The sequence below is a fragment of the Oryx dammah genome, unplaced genomic scaffold (assembly GCF_014754425.2).
Source record: "Oryx dammah isolate SB20612 unplaced genomic scaffold, SCBI_Odam_1.1 HiC_scaffold_23, whole genome shotgun sequence".
Taxonomy (NCBI): domain Eukaryota; kingdom Metazoa; phylum Chordata; class Mammalia; order Artiodactyla; family Bovidae; genus Oryx; species Oryx dammah.
Window position 1 is genome coordinate 75,038,034 of NW_024070207.1, and position 16,964 is coordinate 75,054,997.

General features: G+C 39.2%; 1 protein-coding gene across 3 annotated transcripts in view; it reads left to right on the forward strand.

Annotated features, from left to right (window-relative positions):
• The window catches only part of OPHN1 (oligophrenin 1), a 567,594-nt gene that overhangs the window by 271,038 nt on the left and 279,592 nt on the right, over positions 1-16,964 (forward strand). For all 3 annotated transcript variants that reach the window (XM_040265770.1, XM_040265772.1, XM_040265771.1), the window contains exons 11-12: positions 10,644-10,735; positions 15,646-15,724. In XM_040265770.1, coding sequence (XP_040121704.1) covers positions 10,644-10,735; positions 15,646-15,724 — 171 coding nt within the window. The remainder of the gene's footprint in view (positions 1-10,643; positions 10,736-15,645; positions 15,725-16,964) is intronic.

The following is a 16,964-nucleotide window of genomic DNA, read 5'->3' on the forward strand; positions in this document are numbered from 1 at the left end:
GTTGAGGAAGTCCCATTTGTTTATTTTTGCTGTTGTTACTTTTTCCTGAGAAGATTAAAAAAAAAAACAAAACTGGGATGACCCTAAGGGATGGGATAGGGAGGGAGGTGGGTGGGAGGGTCAGGATGGGGAACACATGTACACCCATGGCTGATTCATGTCAAGGTATGGCAAAAACCACTACAATATTGTAAATAATTAGTCTGCAATTAAAATAAATTAATTAACAAAACAAAAAATATTGCTAAAGCCCAGTGTCAAAGAGAACTGCTTATGTTTTCTTCTAGGATTTTTATGCTTTCAAATTCTCCACCTGAGTCTTTAATTCATTTTGCATTTAATTTTGTTTTCAGTGTGAAAAATAGCGCAGTTTAATTATTTTGCATGTAGCTGTCCAGGTTCCCAACACCATTTACTAAAGAGAATATTTATTTCCCATTGTATATTCTTGCATTCTTTGTCACAGAATAATTGGACTGTATAAGTGTGGGTTCCTTTCTGTTCTCTGTTCTGTTGCATTGATTTTTGTGTCTGTTTTTGTGCCAAAAAAAATACTATTTCGATTATTCTGCATGCATTCTTAGTTGCTTATTTGTGTTCGGCCCTTTGCATCCCCATGTACTGTAGCCCACCAGGCTCCTCTACCTGTCTGGAATACTGTAGTGGGTTGCCATTTATCTTTATAATATAGCTTGAAATCAGGGAGTATGTTAACTTCAGCTTTGTTTTTCCTTCTCAAAATTGTTTTTGCTATTCAAGGTCTTTGCATGTATGTACAAATTTTAGAATTACTTGTTGTAGTTATGTGAAAAATGGCATTGCTATTTTGATAGTGATTACATACAATCTGTAAATTATCTTGGATAGTATGTTCATTTTAATAATATTAATTCTTCTAATCCACGAGTATGGAATATCTTTCCGTTTGTTTGTATCATCTTCAGTTCCTTTCATTAGTGCCTTACACTTCTCTGAGTACAGGTATTTTACCTCCTTAGATTATCTCTAGGTTTTTTTTATTCTTTTTTATGTGATTCTAAATTGTTTTATTAGTTTCTCTTTCTGACAGTTTGTTTTCAGTGTGCATAAATGCCACAGATTTCATTTTAAATTATTTATTTTTAATTGAAGGATAATTGCTTTACAATTTTATGTTGGTTTCTGCCATACATCAACATGAATCACCCATAGGTATACGTATGTCCCCTCACTTTTGAACCTCCCTCCCAGCTTCCACCCCATCCCAACCCTCTAGGTTATCACAGAGCACCCATTTGAGGTCACTGAATCATATAGCAAATTCCCACTGGCAATATATTTTATAAGACCTTATAGAACTAACACCCCCCAAAAGATGTCCTTTTCATTATAGGGGACTGGAATGCAAAAGTAGGAAGTCAAGAGATACCTGGAAAACAGAAATTTTTGGTCTTGGAATACAAAATGAAGCAGGGCAAAGGCTAACAGAATTTTGCAAAAAGAACACATTGGTCATAAAAAACACCCTCTTCCAACAACACAAGAGAAGACTCTATACCTGGACATCACAATATGGTCAATACCAAAGACAGATTGATTATATTCTTTGTAGCCAAAGATGGAGAAGTTCCATACAATCAGCAAAACAAGACTGGGAGCTGACTGTGGCTCAGACCATGGATTCCTTATTGCTAAATTCAGACTTAAATTGAAGAAAGTAGAGAAAACCACTAGACCGTTCAGGAATGACCTAAATCAAATTCCTTATGATTATATAGTGGAAGTGACAAATAGATTCAAGGGATTAGTTCTGATAGACAATGTGCCTGAAGAAATATGGACAGAGGTTCGTGACATTATACAGGAGGCAGTGATCAAGACCATCCTCAAGAAAAAGAAATGCAAAAGGCAAAATTGTTAACTGAGGAGGCCTTACAAATAGCTGAGAAGAGAGGTGAAAGGCAAAGGAGAAAAGGAAAGATATACCCATTTGAATGCAGAGTCCCAAAGAAAGCATTCCTCAGTGATCATGCAAAGAAATAGAGAAAAAACAATAGAATGAGAAAGACTAGAAATCACTTCAAGAAAATTAGAGATACCAAGGGAATATTTCATGCAAAGATGTGCACAATATACGACAGAAATTGTATGGACCTAACAGAAGCAGAGATATTAAGAGGTGGCAAGAATACATAGAAGAGCTATACAAAAAATATCATCATGACCCAGATAACCACAGTGGTGTGATCACTCACCTAGAGCCAGACATCCTGGAATGTGAAGTGAAGTGGGCCTTAGGAAGCATCACTGTGAACAAAGCTAGTAGAGGTGATGGAATTCCAGTTGAGCTATTGCAAATCCTAAAAGATGATGCTGTGAAAGTGCTGCATTTAATATGCCAGCAAATTTGGAAAACTCAGCAGTGGCCACAGGACCGGAAAAGGTCAGTTTTCATTCCAATCCCAAAGAAAGGCAATGCCAAAGAATGCTCAAACTACTGCACAATTTCACTCTTCTCACATGCTAGCAAAGAAATAGTGAAAATTTTCCAAGCCAGTCTTCAACAATACGTGAACCATGAACTTCCAGATATCCAAGGTGGATTTTAAAAAGTCAGAGGAACCAGAAATCAAATTGCCAACATCCGTTGGATAATTGAAAAAGCACGAGAGTTCCAGAAAAACATCTACTTCTGCTTTATTGACTATGCCAAAGCCTTTGACTGTGTGGATCACAACAAACTATGGAAAATTGTTAACCACATGGAAATACCAGACCACATGTCCTGCCTCCTGTGAAATCTGTACGCAGGTCAAGAAGCAACAGTTAGAACTGGACGTGGCACCAGAGACTGGTTCCAAATCAAGAAAGGAGTACGTCAAGGCTGTATATTGTCACCTCACTTATTTAACTTCTATGCAGAGTACATCATGCGAAGTGCTGTGCTGGATGAAGCACATGCTAGAATCAAGATTGCCAAGAGAAATATCAATAACCTCAGATGACACCACCCTTATGACAGAAAACAAAGAAGAACTAAAGATCCTCATGATGAAAGAGGAGAATGAAAAAGTTGGCTTAAAACTCAACATTCAGAAAACTAAGATCTTGGCATCTGGTCCCATCACTTCATGGCAGATAGATGGGGAAACAGTGGAAACAGTGACAGACTTTATTCTTTCAGGCTCCAAAATCACTGCAGATGGTGACTGCAGCCGTGAAATTAGAATACTCTTGCTCCTTGGAAGAAAAGCTATGACTAACCTAGACAGCTTATTAAAATACAGAGATGTTACTTTGCCAACAAAGGTACATCTAGCCAAATCTATAGTTTTTCCAGTAGTCATGTATGTATGTGAGAGTTGGAGTATAAAGAAAACTCAGTGCTGAAGAATTGATGCTTTGGAATTGTGGTATTGGAGAGGACTCTTGAGAGTCCCTTGGTCAGCAAGGAGATCCAACCAGTCCATCCTAACAGAAATCAGTCTTGAATATTCATTGGAAGGAATGATTTTGAAGCTGAATCTACAATCCTTTGGCCACCTGATGCAAGGAACTGAATCATTGGAAAGGACCCTGATGCTGGGAAACATTGAAGGCAGGAGCAGAAGAGGACAACAGAGAATGATATAGTTGAATGGCATTAATGACTATGCAGATAAGTTTGAGTAAACTCCAAGAGTTGGTGATGGACACGGAAGCCTGGTGTGCTGGAGTCCATGGGGTTGCAGAGTCAGACAGGACTGAGTGACTGAACTGAACTGGTCTATTTAACATATGGTAGTGTATATGTTTCCATGCTTCTCTCTCCATTTGTCCCATTCTCTCCTTCCTCCCCTGTGTCAAGTCTGTTCCTTTGTCTGTGTCTCCATTCAGTTCAGTTCAGTCACTCAGTCGTGTCCGACTCTTTGCGACCCCATGAATCGCAGCACGCCAGGCCTCCTTGTCCATCACCATCTCCTGGAGTTCACTCAGACTCATGTCCATCGAGTCTGTGATGCCATCCAGCCATCTCATCCTCGGTCGTCCCCTTCTTCTCCTGCCCCCAATCCCTCCCAGCATCAGAGTCTTTTCCAATGAGTCAACTCTCCGCATGAGGTGTCCAAAGTACTGGAGCTTCAGCTTTAGCATCATTCCTTCCAAAGAAATCCCAGGGTTGACCTCCTTCAGAATGGACTGGTTGGATCTCCTTGCAGTCCAAGGGACCCTAAAGAGTCTTCTCCAACACCACAGTTCAAAAGCATCAATTCTTTGGTGCTCAGCCTTCTTCACAGTCTAACTCTCACATCTGTACATGACCACAGGAAAAACTATAGCCTTGACTAGATGGACCTTAGTTGGCAAAGTACTGTCTCTGCTTTTGAATATACTATCCAGGTTGGTCATAACTTTTCTTCCAAGGAGTATGTGTCTTTCAATTTCATGGCTGCAGTCACCATTGGTACCCTGCAAATAGTTTCATCAGTACTATCTTTCTAGATTCCACATACATTCATTAATTTACAGTTTTTTTTTTCTTTTTCTGACTTCCTTTACTCTCTATAATAGGCTCTAGATTCATCCACCTCATTAGAACTGAGTCAAATGTGTTCGTTTCTATGCCTGAGTAATATTTGATTGTGTCTATATACCACTGCTTCTTTATCCATTCACTTGTCTATGGGCATCTAAGTTCCTTCCATGTCCTAGGTATTATAAATAGTGTTGCAATGAACGTTGGGGTACCTGTGTCTTTTTCCTTCATAATTTTCTCAGGGTGTAAATCCAGTAGTGGAATTTTTGGATCATATGGTAGGTTTATTCCGTCCTTTTTAAGGAAACTCCATTCTGTTTACCATAGTGGCTGTATCAATTTACATTCCCACCAACGGTGCAAGAAGTTTCCCTTTTCTTCACACCCTCTCCAGTATTTATTGTTTCATAACTTTTTTGTATTTTAATTTTGTATCATGCAACTTTACTAAATGCATTGATGAGTTCTAATAGGTTTTTGGTGATTTCTTTAGGATTTTGTATTTGTGATATCATGTCGTCCACAAATACTCGCACTTTACTTCTTCTTTTCCAGTTGGGATTTGGTTTATTTGTTTTTTTCTTCTCTGATTGCTGTCGACTAGAATTCCAATATGTTCACTAATAGCAGCAAGAGTTGGTATCCGTGTCTTTTTCCTGCTCTTAAAGAAGATGCTTTTAGCTTTTTACCATTGACTGATGTTAGTTTTGGCCTCATCATATTTGGGTTTTAATAATAAAGGTATGTTGAGGTATGTTCCCTGCATATCAACTTTATTAAGAATTTATTTTATCGTAATGAATGTCACATTTTGACAAAAGTTCTTTTTGCATCTATTGAGGTGATCACATGATTTTTAGTCTTCAGTTTATTACTGTGTTGTATCACATTGATTGATTTGCAGATATTCACCCATCTTTGCATTCCTGGGATAAATCCTAGTTGATCATGGTGTACAAACTTTTTAATGTTAAATTGGATTTGCCAAAGTTTTGTCGAGGATATTTTCATGTATGTGCATCAGTGATATTAGTGTTCAATTTTCTGTTTTTGTAGTATCTTTGTCTGGTTTTGGCCTCTTAGAATGAGTTTGGAAATGTATTACCACTGAATTTTTGGAAATGGTTTGAAAAGAATAGGTGTTAGTCTTCTTTAAATGATTGATGGAATTCACCTGTGAAGCCATCCGGTTGTGAACTTTTGTATGCTGGGATTTTTTTTAAAATTACTGATTCAGTTTCATTACTGGTAATTGGCCTGTTTGCCTATCTATTTCTTTTTTATTTCATTTTGGAAGATTGTACATTTATTCATAGGCATTTCTCCTAGGTTGTCCATTTTTTTGGTATGTGAGTGTTCATAGTAGTCTCTTATGACCTGATATACTTTTGTGTTGTTTGTAATTTCTCCTTTTTTATTTCTGATTTTATTGATTTGGGCCCTCTTTTTTTCTTGATGACTCTGAGGAAATATTTATCAATTTTGTTTATGTTTTCAACTAGCTCTTAGTTTCATTAATCTTTTCTGTTTTTTTGTTAATTTTTGTCTATATTTCATTTTTTTCTGCTTTAGCTTATGATTTCTTTTCTTGTAGTGACTGGCTTTTGTTTATTCTTTCACTTGTTACTTTATGTGTAAGGTTAGGTTGTTTGAGATTTTTCTTGTTTTATGAGTTAGGCCTATATTGCTATAACATTCCATTTTTGAATTGCTTTTGCTGCATTCCATAAAACTTGGATTGTTGTGTTTTCATTTTCACTTTGTCTCTAGATATTTTTGATTTCCTCTTTGATTTCTTCAGTGATCCTTTTGGTTGTTCAACTGTTTATCCTCTATATATTTATGTTTTTTGCAGTTTTTTTTTCCTTTAGTTGATTTCTAGTCATAATGTTGTGATTAGAAAAGATACTTAGTGTGATTTCTATCTCCTTCAATTTACTGACACTTGTTTTGTGCCTTAGTTTGTGATCTAGCCTTGAAAATGGCTCCTGTATATTTGAAAAGAATGTATATTCTGCAGCAAGCGTTTGAATAGAATGTTGTATATATAAAAATATGACCCTTCTTTTGGTGGGGCCTACCAGTACTTTGGCCACCTCATGCGAAGAGTTGACTCATTGGAAAAGACTCTGATGCTGGGAGGGATTGGGGGCAGGAGGAGAAGGGGACGACCAAGGATGAGATGGCTGGATGGCATCACTGACTCGATGGACGTGAGTCTGAGTGAACTCTGGGAGTTGGTGATGGACAGGGAGGCCTGGCGTGCTGTGATTCATGGGGTCGCAAAGAGTCAGACACGACTGAGTGACTGAACTGAACTGAACTGTTGTGGGCACACTGGTAAGCATGGGCTGATCCCCTCCACCTGATTGTTTATCTACTGCTGAAGCTGCTTCTTGCTGATGGGCCAGTCTGAGTTCTATTGCAGTTGGTGGTGGGGCCCAAGGAGCCCTGTTACTGGTTAATGCCCCTTGGTAGTTTAGGCTGTGTCCTGGTCCTGGCCGACTGGTGGGCTTAGCTGGGCACTGGTTGGCTTCTTGTGAGGCTTAAAGAAAGTGTCCCAGAACAGTTGTCAAGCTGCTGCTGGATCAAGCTGGGGCCTGGGGCTTGGTATCAGCCTGTTGTTTGGTGGGTCTGGATCTTGGGTAAGCTGGTTGTAGGACATGATGTATCTCAAAGCAGCACATTGGTTGGCAGTGTTGGGGCCCAATATGTTCTAGGGCTGTTACCTGTCTGCTGCAGTGTAAACGAGTTCCTTGGGGCTCATGCCAGCTTATTGGTGGGTGGGGCTGGGTCCTGGAGTGTCTGAGTAGTCCAGGGGGACCTATTGCTGCCTCTAGCCTGCTGGTGGATGTGGCTATATCCCTGTATGGCTCCTAGGGCTCATGTCAACTGGCTGGTGGATAGGGCCACGTCCAACATTAATAAGCTACAGGGCAGATTCCAAAATGGTGCTTTCTAGCATCTTTTTCCTCATGGTAGAATTAGCACCTCAAAATGGTTGCCTCCAGCTTCTATGTCCCCAGGGTGAGTTCCACTTGTCTCATGTCTCTGTATGGCTCTCTACTATCAGCAGGTCAATATGACCCAGGCACCTTCCACCTTGCCTTTGTCCTGGTTCTCAGAGCATGTGAGATTTTTTGTGCAACCTTTAAGTGTAGAATACCTATTTCCTGTACAACTCTGGCTCTCCTTAAAGCAAGCCCTGCTGGTTTTCAAAGCCATATGTTCTGAGGCCTTGTCTTCTAGGTTCAGGACCCCTTGACTAGGATTCTAATATGGGGATCAAACCCCTTGCTCCTTGGGGATAAACTCTACGATTGTAACTATCCTCTTATTTGTGGATCACCTGTTTATAGAGGTGTGGGCCTTGACTATACTATGCATGCACCCCTCCTACCTGTCTAGTTGTGATTCTTTCCTTATATCTGTAATTGTAGGAGATCTTTCCTGCTAGTCTTCAGGTCATTCTCACCATTGACTGTTGCTCTGTAAATAGTTGTAATGTTACCGAACAGGGTTCTTGGCCTTCCCCAATCAATAGAAATTGACTACAGGCCAGACAAGAAGTTCAGGCAAGGCTTTATTGTGGCTCCTGATGCAGCAGGGGCAGCAAGAACAGACAACAAGTTTCCTTTCTTGATCACCTCCCAAAGCAGGGCAAGGTTGTTCCCTATAGGGGTGATGTAGAAGTGTGTCCACGGGTTGGAGCAGAGGGGTAACTTAGGTGTTTTGCCCATACCATAGGTGGTGGTGTGTGTAGAGGGCGTGCACAATACTCTGCTTTTGCTCCCATCCCCCTGCTTTTGCTCCAGGCTCTTCAAAAGTGGCAGGTTTTTTTGTCTCTTTGTATCTTTTGTCCATAATTTGTCCCAGCTGGGAATGCATGCAGTTATTTTTAGTCCCATACAATTTGCTTGTATTTTGTTGCTGGAAGAGTGGTGTGGCCATGTGCAAGCATTGCAACACTGCAGCAAAGGGTCTGAGGTCTGTCTGTCTCAGTAATTTTGGTGGGCCCATGGGAGGAGGTAAGCTCAGGTTCTTCCTACTCCATCATCTTGGATACTCCGGTTTCAAGAACTAGTCTTAAATCCTAGTTCCAAGGCCTAGTAAATTGTGATCTTGAGTAAATCAGTTATGGTTGTTCACTATCATTTTTCTCATCAGAAAAAATGTCAAGGATGATAGTCTCGTTTATAAATATTTATTGAGCATTAACTTTATACTAGGTGCTAGAGATATAAAGATAAATAAGATGCTGCCCACATCCTTGAGTTCTTAGTCAAGTAGGGGAATCAGACATGGAAAAGAGAGGCTTTAATACAATGCAGAAAACACAAAGCAGACAGTATATATATCGGGGAAAGATTTTTGAGGAAATGAAATCTGAACTGCAGGTTATAGCATAAGTAAGAGTTTGTCAGTCAAAGACTATAGATAAAGTCATTTTGGGTGGAGGAAACAATATATGCAAAGTTGGAGTCATGAAAGAGCATAATACATGTGTGAAATGGGAGTACTTTTACACTGATGGGACATCATAAATTAGATGAGGGTGGCTGAAGGTGGACCTGGAGTGGTGGGCAGGATGTTGTCCCCTGAGCTGTGATGTCATCTCACCAAATCTAACGGAGTTGAGAGTTTAAAAAGGGAATGGAGCACATGATGTAGTTAATTACTCTTATCTTGCAAGGCTGACAATGCTTGATATCCTAAGTATTGGAGTTTTACAAGGCAGATTGAAAGATGAATATAGAGTTGTGTTTCTATAGTGCAGGAGCAAGAAAAAGGATAGACCTGCAAAGGGCTTGAGTGTGACAATGAGAGAAAATTTATTTGATGATCAACTGTATGGGCCAGTTAGTACAATATAGTGCTTAGGTACAGACTTGGCACTTTGGGCAGAAACACAAATTCAGTGTTTCTGAATTTGAGACAGCAAGGTTGGTAGTATTATTCCCATTTAATTGATTATGAAGTTTATATTCAGAGAGGAAAAATTATTTACCTTGGGCCACATACCTAATAAAAGTCATAACTGAGACAAGACCCTAGCTTTTAAACTTCTTAGTTTATTGATATTTCTACTATACCGACTTGGATGACTGGGTGAGCCATTTTACCTCTCTGAGCTTCACTTCCCTCTGAGGGCTGTTATGAAGAAAAGTGGTTTAAAAATACCTAGCATAATATGTGGCATATATTAGTAATCAATAAATGTTACTTCTCTTTTCTATACCACATTGCCTCTGTTGTAAACTGAACTAGGTGGGATTTGAGGAATTTTAATCTGTTAACATGGGCTTCCCTTATGGCTCAGTGGTAAATAATCTGCCTGCAGTGCAGAAGCCACAGGGAACACAGGTTCAATCCCTGGTCAGGAAGGTCCCCTGGAAGACATGGCAACCCACTCCAGTATTCTTGCCTGGAGAATCCCATGGACAGAGGAGCATGGCAGGCTATAGTCTATGGGGTGGCAAAGAGCTGAACATGACTGAAGCAACTTAACACACACTCAACCTGTGAACCCAGTGGATTTCTATGGCCTTGTTAAGTGCCCACAAGACTAACGTGGGACACATTGTCCTGCACACATGAAATACCAAATTCCACCTTGACTATCACACAGATATCCTTATTTTCCCTACTCCTGCCCTATCTTTGGAGAGACTGCTTTTGTAATTCCCATCATCTTAAAGGTTCTGGAAGTGGGGAACCAAAAATGTTTTTCCTCCTATCTTCTATCTGCTGCTGTAATGGAAGGGACATTTCAGAAAACCACTTACTCAGTTTAATCTCCCTACCTAGAAGTCTCATGAAATTTTATTTTGTATACTTAATACCATTTTGCACCCCATTTCTCCTACACCCCCTTATGAGTTTCCTATTTAATATACCATACTTGGAAAAGAACATTGGTTTATCCTGAGCAGTTTCTTCTGAACTCAGTCATTGATTTTTGGAACAGAGAAAAACCATCTGCCACCTTGCTACAATTACCCTTTGAGGGGACAAGGTCCTCAATGAGGCTAAACATTGTTCCTGCTGCTGTAACAGATGCCTTCCAAGTGACATTAAGGACATTGCAGTAAGCAGAAGAAGCTTCTGTGTATTTTTTACAAACTGGCTGTTAATCCTTCTGTTATTTCAGGGGCCCTTGGACTTAACCCTGAAGTACTGTGTGAGAAGGAAGACAGAGTCTATCGATAAGAGATTCTGTTTTGATATAGAAACAAATGAAAGGTAAGGATGTGAACTGGCAGCATCCCATGTTCCAGTTTCTGAGCCTGGGTAGGTATCTTATTTTCATCTGTCATCTCTTTTTGGTAAAAATGAGCAAAACTATTCATGACACCATTTTCTTGGCTCTTTTGGCTGCCCTTCCCAGGGATCCCTGTTAGAGCTGGACCAGAGCTGGTTCTCTCTATTCAAGGTTCAGTCAGCTTTGCCTTACTTGCTGTAGGCAGAAGTTACTCCTAGGATTTAATTTGCTATGATATATGCAAAAGGTCAGTATTTGGTGATGCTGCAAAAGAACAGGATAACAAAACTCATTCTTTTTTATCCCAATATACAAGAACAAATTAATTGAAACACATATTTAAGGGAACGTAGATTGGATGGAGGGTGGTAGTAGTATTGGGGATGCTTTTTTCCCCCCATTTGGTACAAATAATGTGGACTTTTCCTACCTTGCAGATATTTACATAAAGTGTAAATAGTTTAATTATCAACTTTCTGATTTCAGCAAAGCTTGCAATCTTTGGACTTGGTTGCATTTGTTCCTATCCAATTTTCTCTTTTCGTCGTTTCAAACTGGACAATTTATTGGTAGGGAACTTTTACTTTTGAATTTTAAAATGAGAGCATTTGGAGTTACTTTGGAAAAAGACATGTTATATAGTTGGGAAGTTGATCCAGAATTTAGTGAGTAAATGTGTTTCTATATTTTATTTCCATCCATTATTCCTATGTATTAAGCATTAAGTATTATAATAGAATTTAACAAAAGACCAGATTGCTAGAAAGGAACTTGGTTGAATTACAATATCATATGAGCAAAACTGGGAGAAGGCAATGGCACCCCACTCCAGTACTCTTGCCTGGAAAATCCTGTGGACGGAGGAGCCTGGTAGGCTGCAGTCCATGGGGTCGCTAAGAGTCGGATACAACTCAGTGACTTCACTTTCACTTTTCTCTTTCATGCATTGGAGAAGGAAATGGCAACCCACTCCAGTGTTCTTGCCTGGAGAATCCCAGGGACGGGGGAGCCTGGTGGGCTGCCGTCTATGGGGTCGCACAGAGTCGGACACGACTGAAGTGACTTAGCAGTAGCAGCATGAGCAGAACTATCAGTAACTAGAATCATATAGATCAGATTAAGAAAATAAGGCATTTTTTTTTGTCTTGGTATAAGTAGCTATTAATTCTCTTCCCCATTTTAAATTTATGTTTGTGAATCTATATGCTTTCTTTGTTAAGAATAGATGGTCCCAAAGATGGCTGTTAATAGTAAACAGTGTTAGTGATAATCATGAGGCTGTCACTCATTTCCACCCCACAACTTTGAGCTCAGTTGAAAGGGGAAAGCAACTGTTGGCTGTGGCTTCCTTTTTATGAATCTTTAGTGTCTTTGGTCTGCTGAATTAATGTACTTAAATAAAGTTAAATTTTTCTGTGTCTAATTCCATTCTGATTCAATTTTCAGCTTAAATTTGCAAGCCACTTGCAAGTATTATTCTCATAGACTCAAAGCATTTGCAAACAGTTTGGCCCTGAGGTTAAGGGCAAGGATCAATATGTATTTATATATTTATAAGGATCTATCTGTCTATAGATATATTGCATCTAGTGCTATGTATGGCTCATGGTAGATACTGAATCTGGTATTCATTAAAAAAATTTTTCCCTACCCAAGAATACTGGGGAATTCTGAAACTAGAACCCAGGATTAAAGTTTTGATATAGCTATGATTTTACTTACCACATATTGGGCATTTAAAAAATATTCCTCCACTGAACTCCACCCTCATTTTACAGGTGAGGAGACTGGGACTTGTATATGTTTAACTGCCTTGCCTAATCAAAGTCACATAGTGGCAAGGTTGAGCTCAAACTCTGGTCTGTAGGTCTCCAAACCCCATGTTCTTTTAAATTTTATTCCATTGTCTATTATAAGCAGAATAAATATGTTGTGAAATAGAGGGTCAAATATAATAATGCACAGATGCTGAGGTGCCTCTGTGCATGTGGAGTTTTCTGAGTAATATGACATCTGCATCTGCTTTCCTGGCTGGTCAATCTGATATAAGGGACAGAGGCAGGCCTCGCAGTAGACATCAGGCTCCTGTACTCATGTTCCCTGCTGAATTAAACAGATGACTCTTTGAATCCCCTTTTCTATTTCTGGAATAGAGGATAACTTTTTTTTTGTTCCTACCAATATTTGAAGCCACAGTCTCATAGCCCACCAGAACTTGAAGGACAGTAATTATAGTAATAATAATAATAACATTGATGATGACGATGACAGCAACAACTGCTAACATTCACTGAGTACCTCTATGTGCTAGGCACCATTCTCAGCCTTTATTTTATCATTTTTCTTTGCCTTTTTCAGTATTTATTTTAATTGGAGTCTAATTTCTTTACAGTATTGTGGTGGTTTTTGCCATACATTGACATGAATCAGCCAGGGTGTACATGTGTCCCCCCATCCTGAATCCCCCTCCCACCACCCTCCTCACCCCATCCCTCTGGGTTGTCCCAGAGCACCGGCTTTGAGTGCCCTGCTTCATGCATCAAACCTGCACTGGTCATCTGTTTTACGTATGGTAATATACATGTTTCAATGCTATTCCCTCAAATCATCCCACCCTCGCCTTCTCTCACAGAGTCCAAAAGTCTGTTCTTTACATTTGTGTCTCTTTTACTGTCTTCCATATAGGGTTGTCATTACCATCTTTCTAAATTCCATATATATGCATTAATATACTGTATTGATGTTTCTCTTTCTGACTTACTTCACGCTGTATAATAGGTTCCATTTTCATCCACCTCATTTTAAATGTATGATTTCCTTTAGTCTTCATCACAGTCACATGAAGCGGGTGGTGTTTCTATCCCAATCTCACAAAGACCAGGAGACAGAGAGAAGTTAAGCACTTAGATTTTACAACTAGTAAATGTTAGAGCTAGGATCCAAATCCAGGCATACTAATTTCCAAGCCCACATTCTTAACCACTGAACTCTACTGCAAATATATTATATGTGCCTTTTTGGTTTAGAGGAGTGATTGAGACCTCAGGGTGGGCACAGGATTTGTCTAAAATCATGATGGAAAAGCCTGGCCTAGAAGTCAGTACTCTTTCTACTTTGTCATTTTGTTCTTAACAATATTGTTCTTTGAATTTGACTTTTAGAGGCACCAGAGAATCTCCAAATGCTTCCTGAATAGTCACTTATTTATTCTTTCTGCTTCTCTGTATGATCAAGGAAGGATACATACCAGCTTTCTGGTTTCCTAAATAGGAAAACTGTGTCTGTAATAGGTTTAACTTCATATCTAGTCTACAGCATCTGCTTTATGTTTTTTTTTTTTTTTTGCCCATTTTCTTGCTTTCCTTCTTTGTAGCTTCAGGATCCAGCTGGGTAATTATTTTTACAGAGAGTTGTAGACTTTCTAGCCCCATAAGATATGTCTAAAATGTTGGATATATCTTAGAGAAAGGTAGACTTGAAAGAGTCCAGTACTGAAAGCCAAGTTCTAGTTTTCAATTGATTCTGGCTTAAAGATCATTTGGGGGCTTTACTTATTAAGGAGTACTTGAGATGGCTGGATGGCATCACTGACTCAATGGATGTGAGTCTGAGTGAACTCCGGGAGTTGGTGATGGACAGGGAGGCCTGGCGTGCTGTGATTCATGGGGTCGCAAAGAGTCGGACACAACTGAGCAACTGAACTGAATTGAACTGAACTAATGTAGTAAGAGACAGAAGGACAGGTAGGATAGGAATCCCGTGGTATCAGAACTAAAAAGGACCTACCAATTCATTAGATCCAAATTTTTTATGGCTAAAGAAATTGAGGCACAGTGACTTTCCCACTGAACTCTCTTGTCATTACTCTGTTACTGTTTCATGACTCAGAGAGGTCTCATCTTAACATGGAAGGAGCAGAGGAACAAATATCTCCTAGTGGTACAACTAGGCAGAGAATGGAAGAGACCTTATGCCTGCAAGTAATATGATTAATTCTCAAATTCCAGTTTGGTTTTGAAGGTCCGAGAAGAACAGTGTATACCAAATTGGGGTATATCTGGGTATATAGTTGCAGTTACTGCAAATAAATAAAATTGGATTTCAAGTTGTATGTTATGCAGAAGAGGCCTTATAATGTATTAGCTAAGAAAGAACATGGCTGCTGGAATAAAATTCCTAAATCAAAACCCTGGCTCTACACTTACCACGGACTCAGGTAACCTCTCTGTGCCTCAGTTTTCCCTTCTGTAAAATAGGGATTTCTATAGTCCCTGCTTTATAGGCTTCTTGTATAGATTAAGTAAATTTATACCTATAAAGTACTTATAGTACTATGGCACTTACTGAGCATTCAGTAACTAGTAGTTGTTGTTATTATTTATAAGATTGCTTAAATCAACCAGAAGGCCTCCCTGTGCATGTTGTTGACTTTTTTCCAACCGAAATGCTCCTTGGACATCCTAGGCAGTAGAAGTAGCAAAGCCATTTTCCTGATATATGTGCTTATAGTGAACATGCTAAAAACCGTTTGAACTCAGACCAAATGACTGGCTTCTAAGAGCAAGAGGCAGGGAGAGCTTCAGTTTGTTTTAAGCACACAATGGGGTCAATTTAAGTCTATATTGTGGTGAGGTGTCAGCATCTGCCTTCATATTTCCTTGCCTGACCCTTGCATGAAGCCACCAAGATACTACCTCTACCAATGTTTTCAAAATTACTGTTCTCTAAGTTCCACTGTTTTTCTGAGTAAACAAAGATTTTGAAAAATTTGAAATCTATATTCCTGTGTCTGCTCAGTGTCATAACTCCCAGGGCTGAGAGGAACCCTAGGTTATAAGACTCCATTCTCTCAGTTAACTTTTCTGCTCTCAACTTGTCATTTATTCCTTAGACCAGGAACCATCACTCTGCAAGCTCTTTCAGAAGCTAACAGAAGACTATGGATGGAGGCTATGGATGGGAAAGAACCTGTAAGTTACCCTGGGGAAACCTCAGTAACATAGGCCACTATATGAGTGTGCTCTAGTGGTAGCAGTGAGTCTAGGACAATTAAATGGTGATAGATAATTCATACTCAAAAGTTTAGAGTTAGAAGGAAATGCTGAATAACATTTCTTGTTTAACAAGTTAGGCAACTTGAGTTCCAGAGATGATAAAGGACTTTTCTAGAATTAGCCTCAGAAAGGCATTGCAATGGATCTAGAAACTAGGTCTCTCAGCTTCATTCTTCTTATACAGCTATGCCCACAAGGTTTTCTTAAGAAAGAAATTAAGCCTGTTTGTAGTTTATAGCATTAATATGTGTTCATATATAAGGATGGAAAATAATTTTCATGACTGTGAACAAGCATTTATTAAGATTTTATTCAGAATGGTTTTACTGCTTCTCCATTACATTCCTAAGTCAACTTATTCTCTTTAAGGGCAGGAGATCTCATTGTCATCCTATATCCCAAAATGCACCATTCCATTTAGAACACTGTTACATAGGATTACAAGCAATACTTTTACAGGGTTAACAATTATCATAGAAAGACCAATATGAACAGTCAGGTCACCAAAAAGCATTTTTTTTCTTCAGTATCTTCTGTGTAGGTTTCTTCCTGTGGCATATGACGTAATGTCAGCTTCTTAGTTTTGGAATCCCAAAAGGTTATATTTGGGTCTGGTTCTGCCATTCAATGATTGTGTGACCTTGAGCTACTTATTTAATTTCTCTGAGATTCTTCTCTTCAGTAAAATGGCTTTAATAATTTCTGTTCTAGCTCTCTCACAGAGTTGCTTTGAAAAAAAATCAATTGAAAGCCAGTTTGTCAGCTATAATATGCTGTATCAGTTTGAAGTTCTTCTCACTGGTCTGAAGGCTTGGTGCAAAGCTACTGAAATTCAGTAGTATTTGGGTACAATCTAATCTTCTTGCTTTATGCAAGGCAAAAGCCTGCTAAAATGGAAATATAGTACAGGGACTTCTTTCTGTGGTTTCTAGTGCCTCGAAGACTAGTGAGGAAGGCCCAGCTATAAGATTGCATGTATAGCAACCAAGAAGATAGCAGGAGAGAAGTGGTGTTGTAAGGACTGTCATCCAGAAAATAGGCCAGGGCCTTTCTCTGCTCCCTCTCTCACAGAAACTTAGAGCTTAACCATTACATGCCTATGATATTTTTCTAGCAGGATACTAGCAAGCCCAGCAAGATATTTTATTCTTTTTGT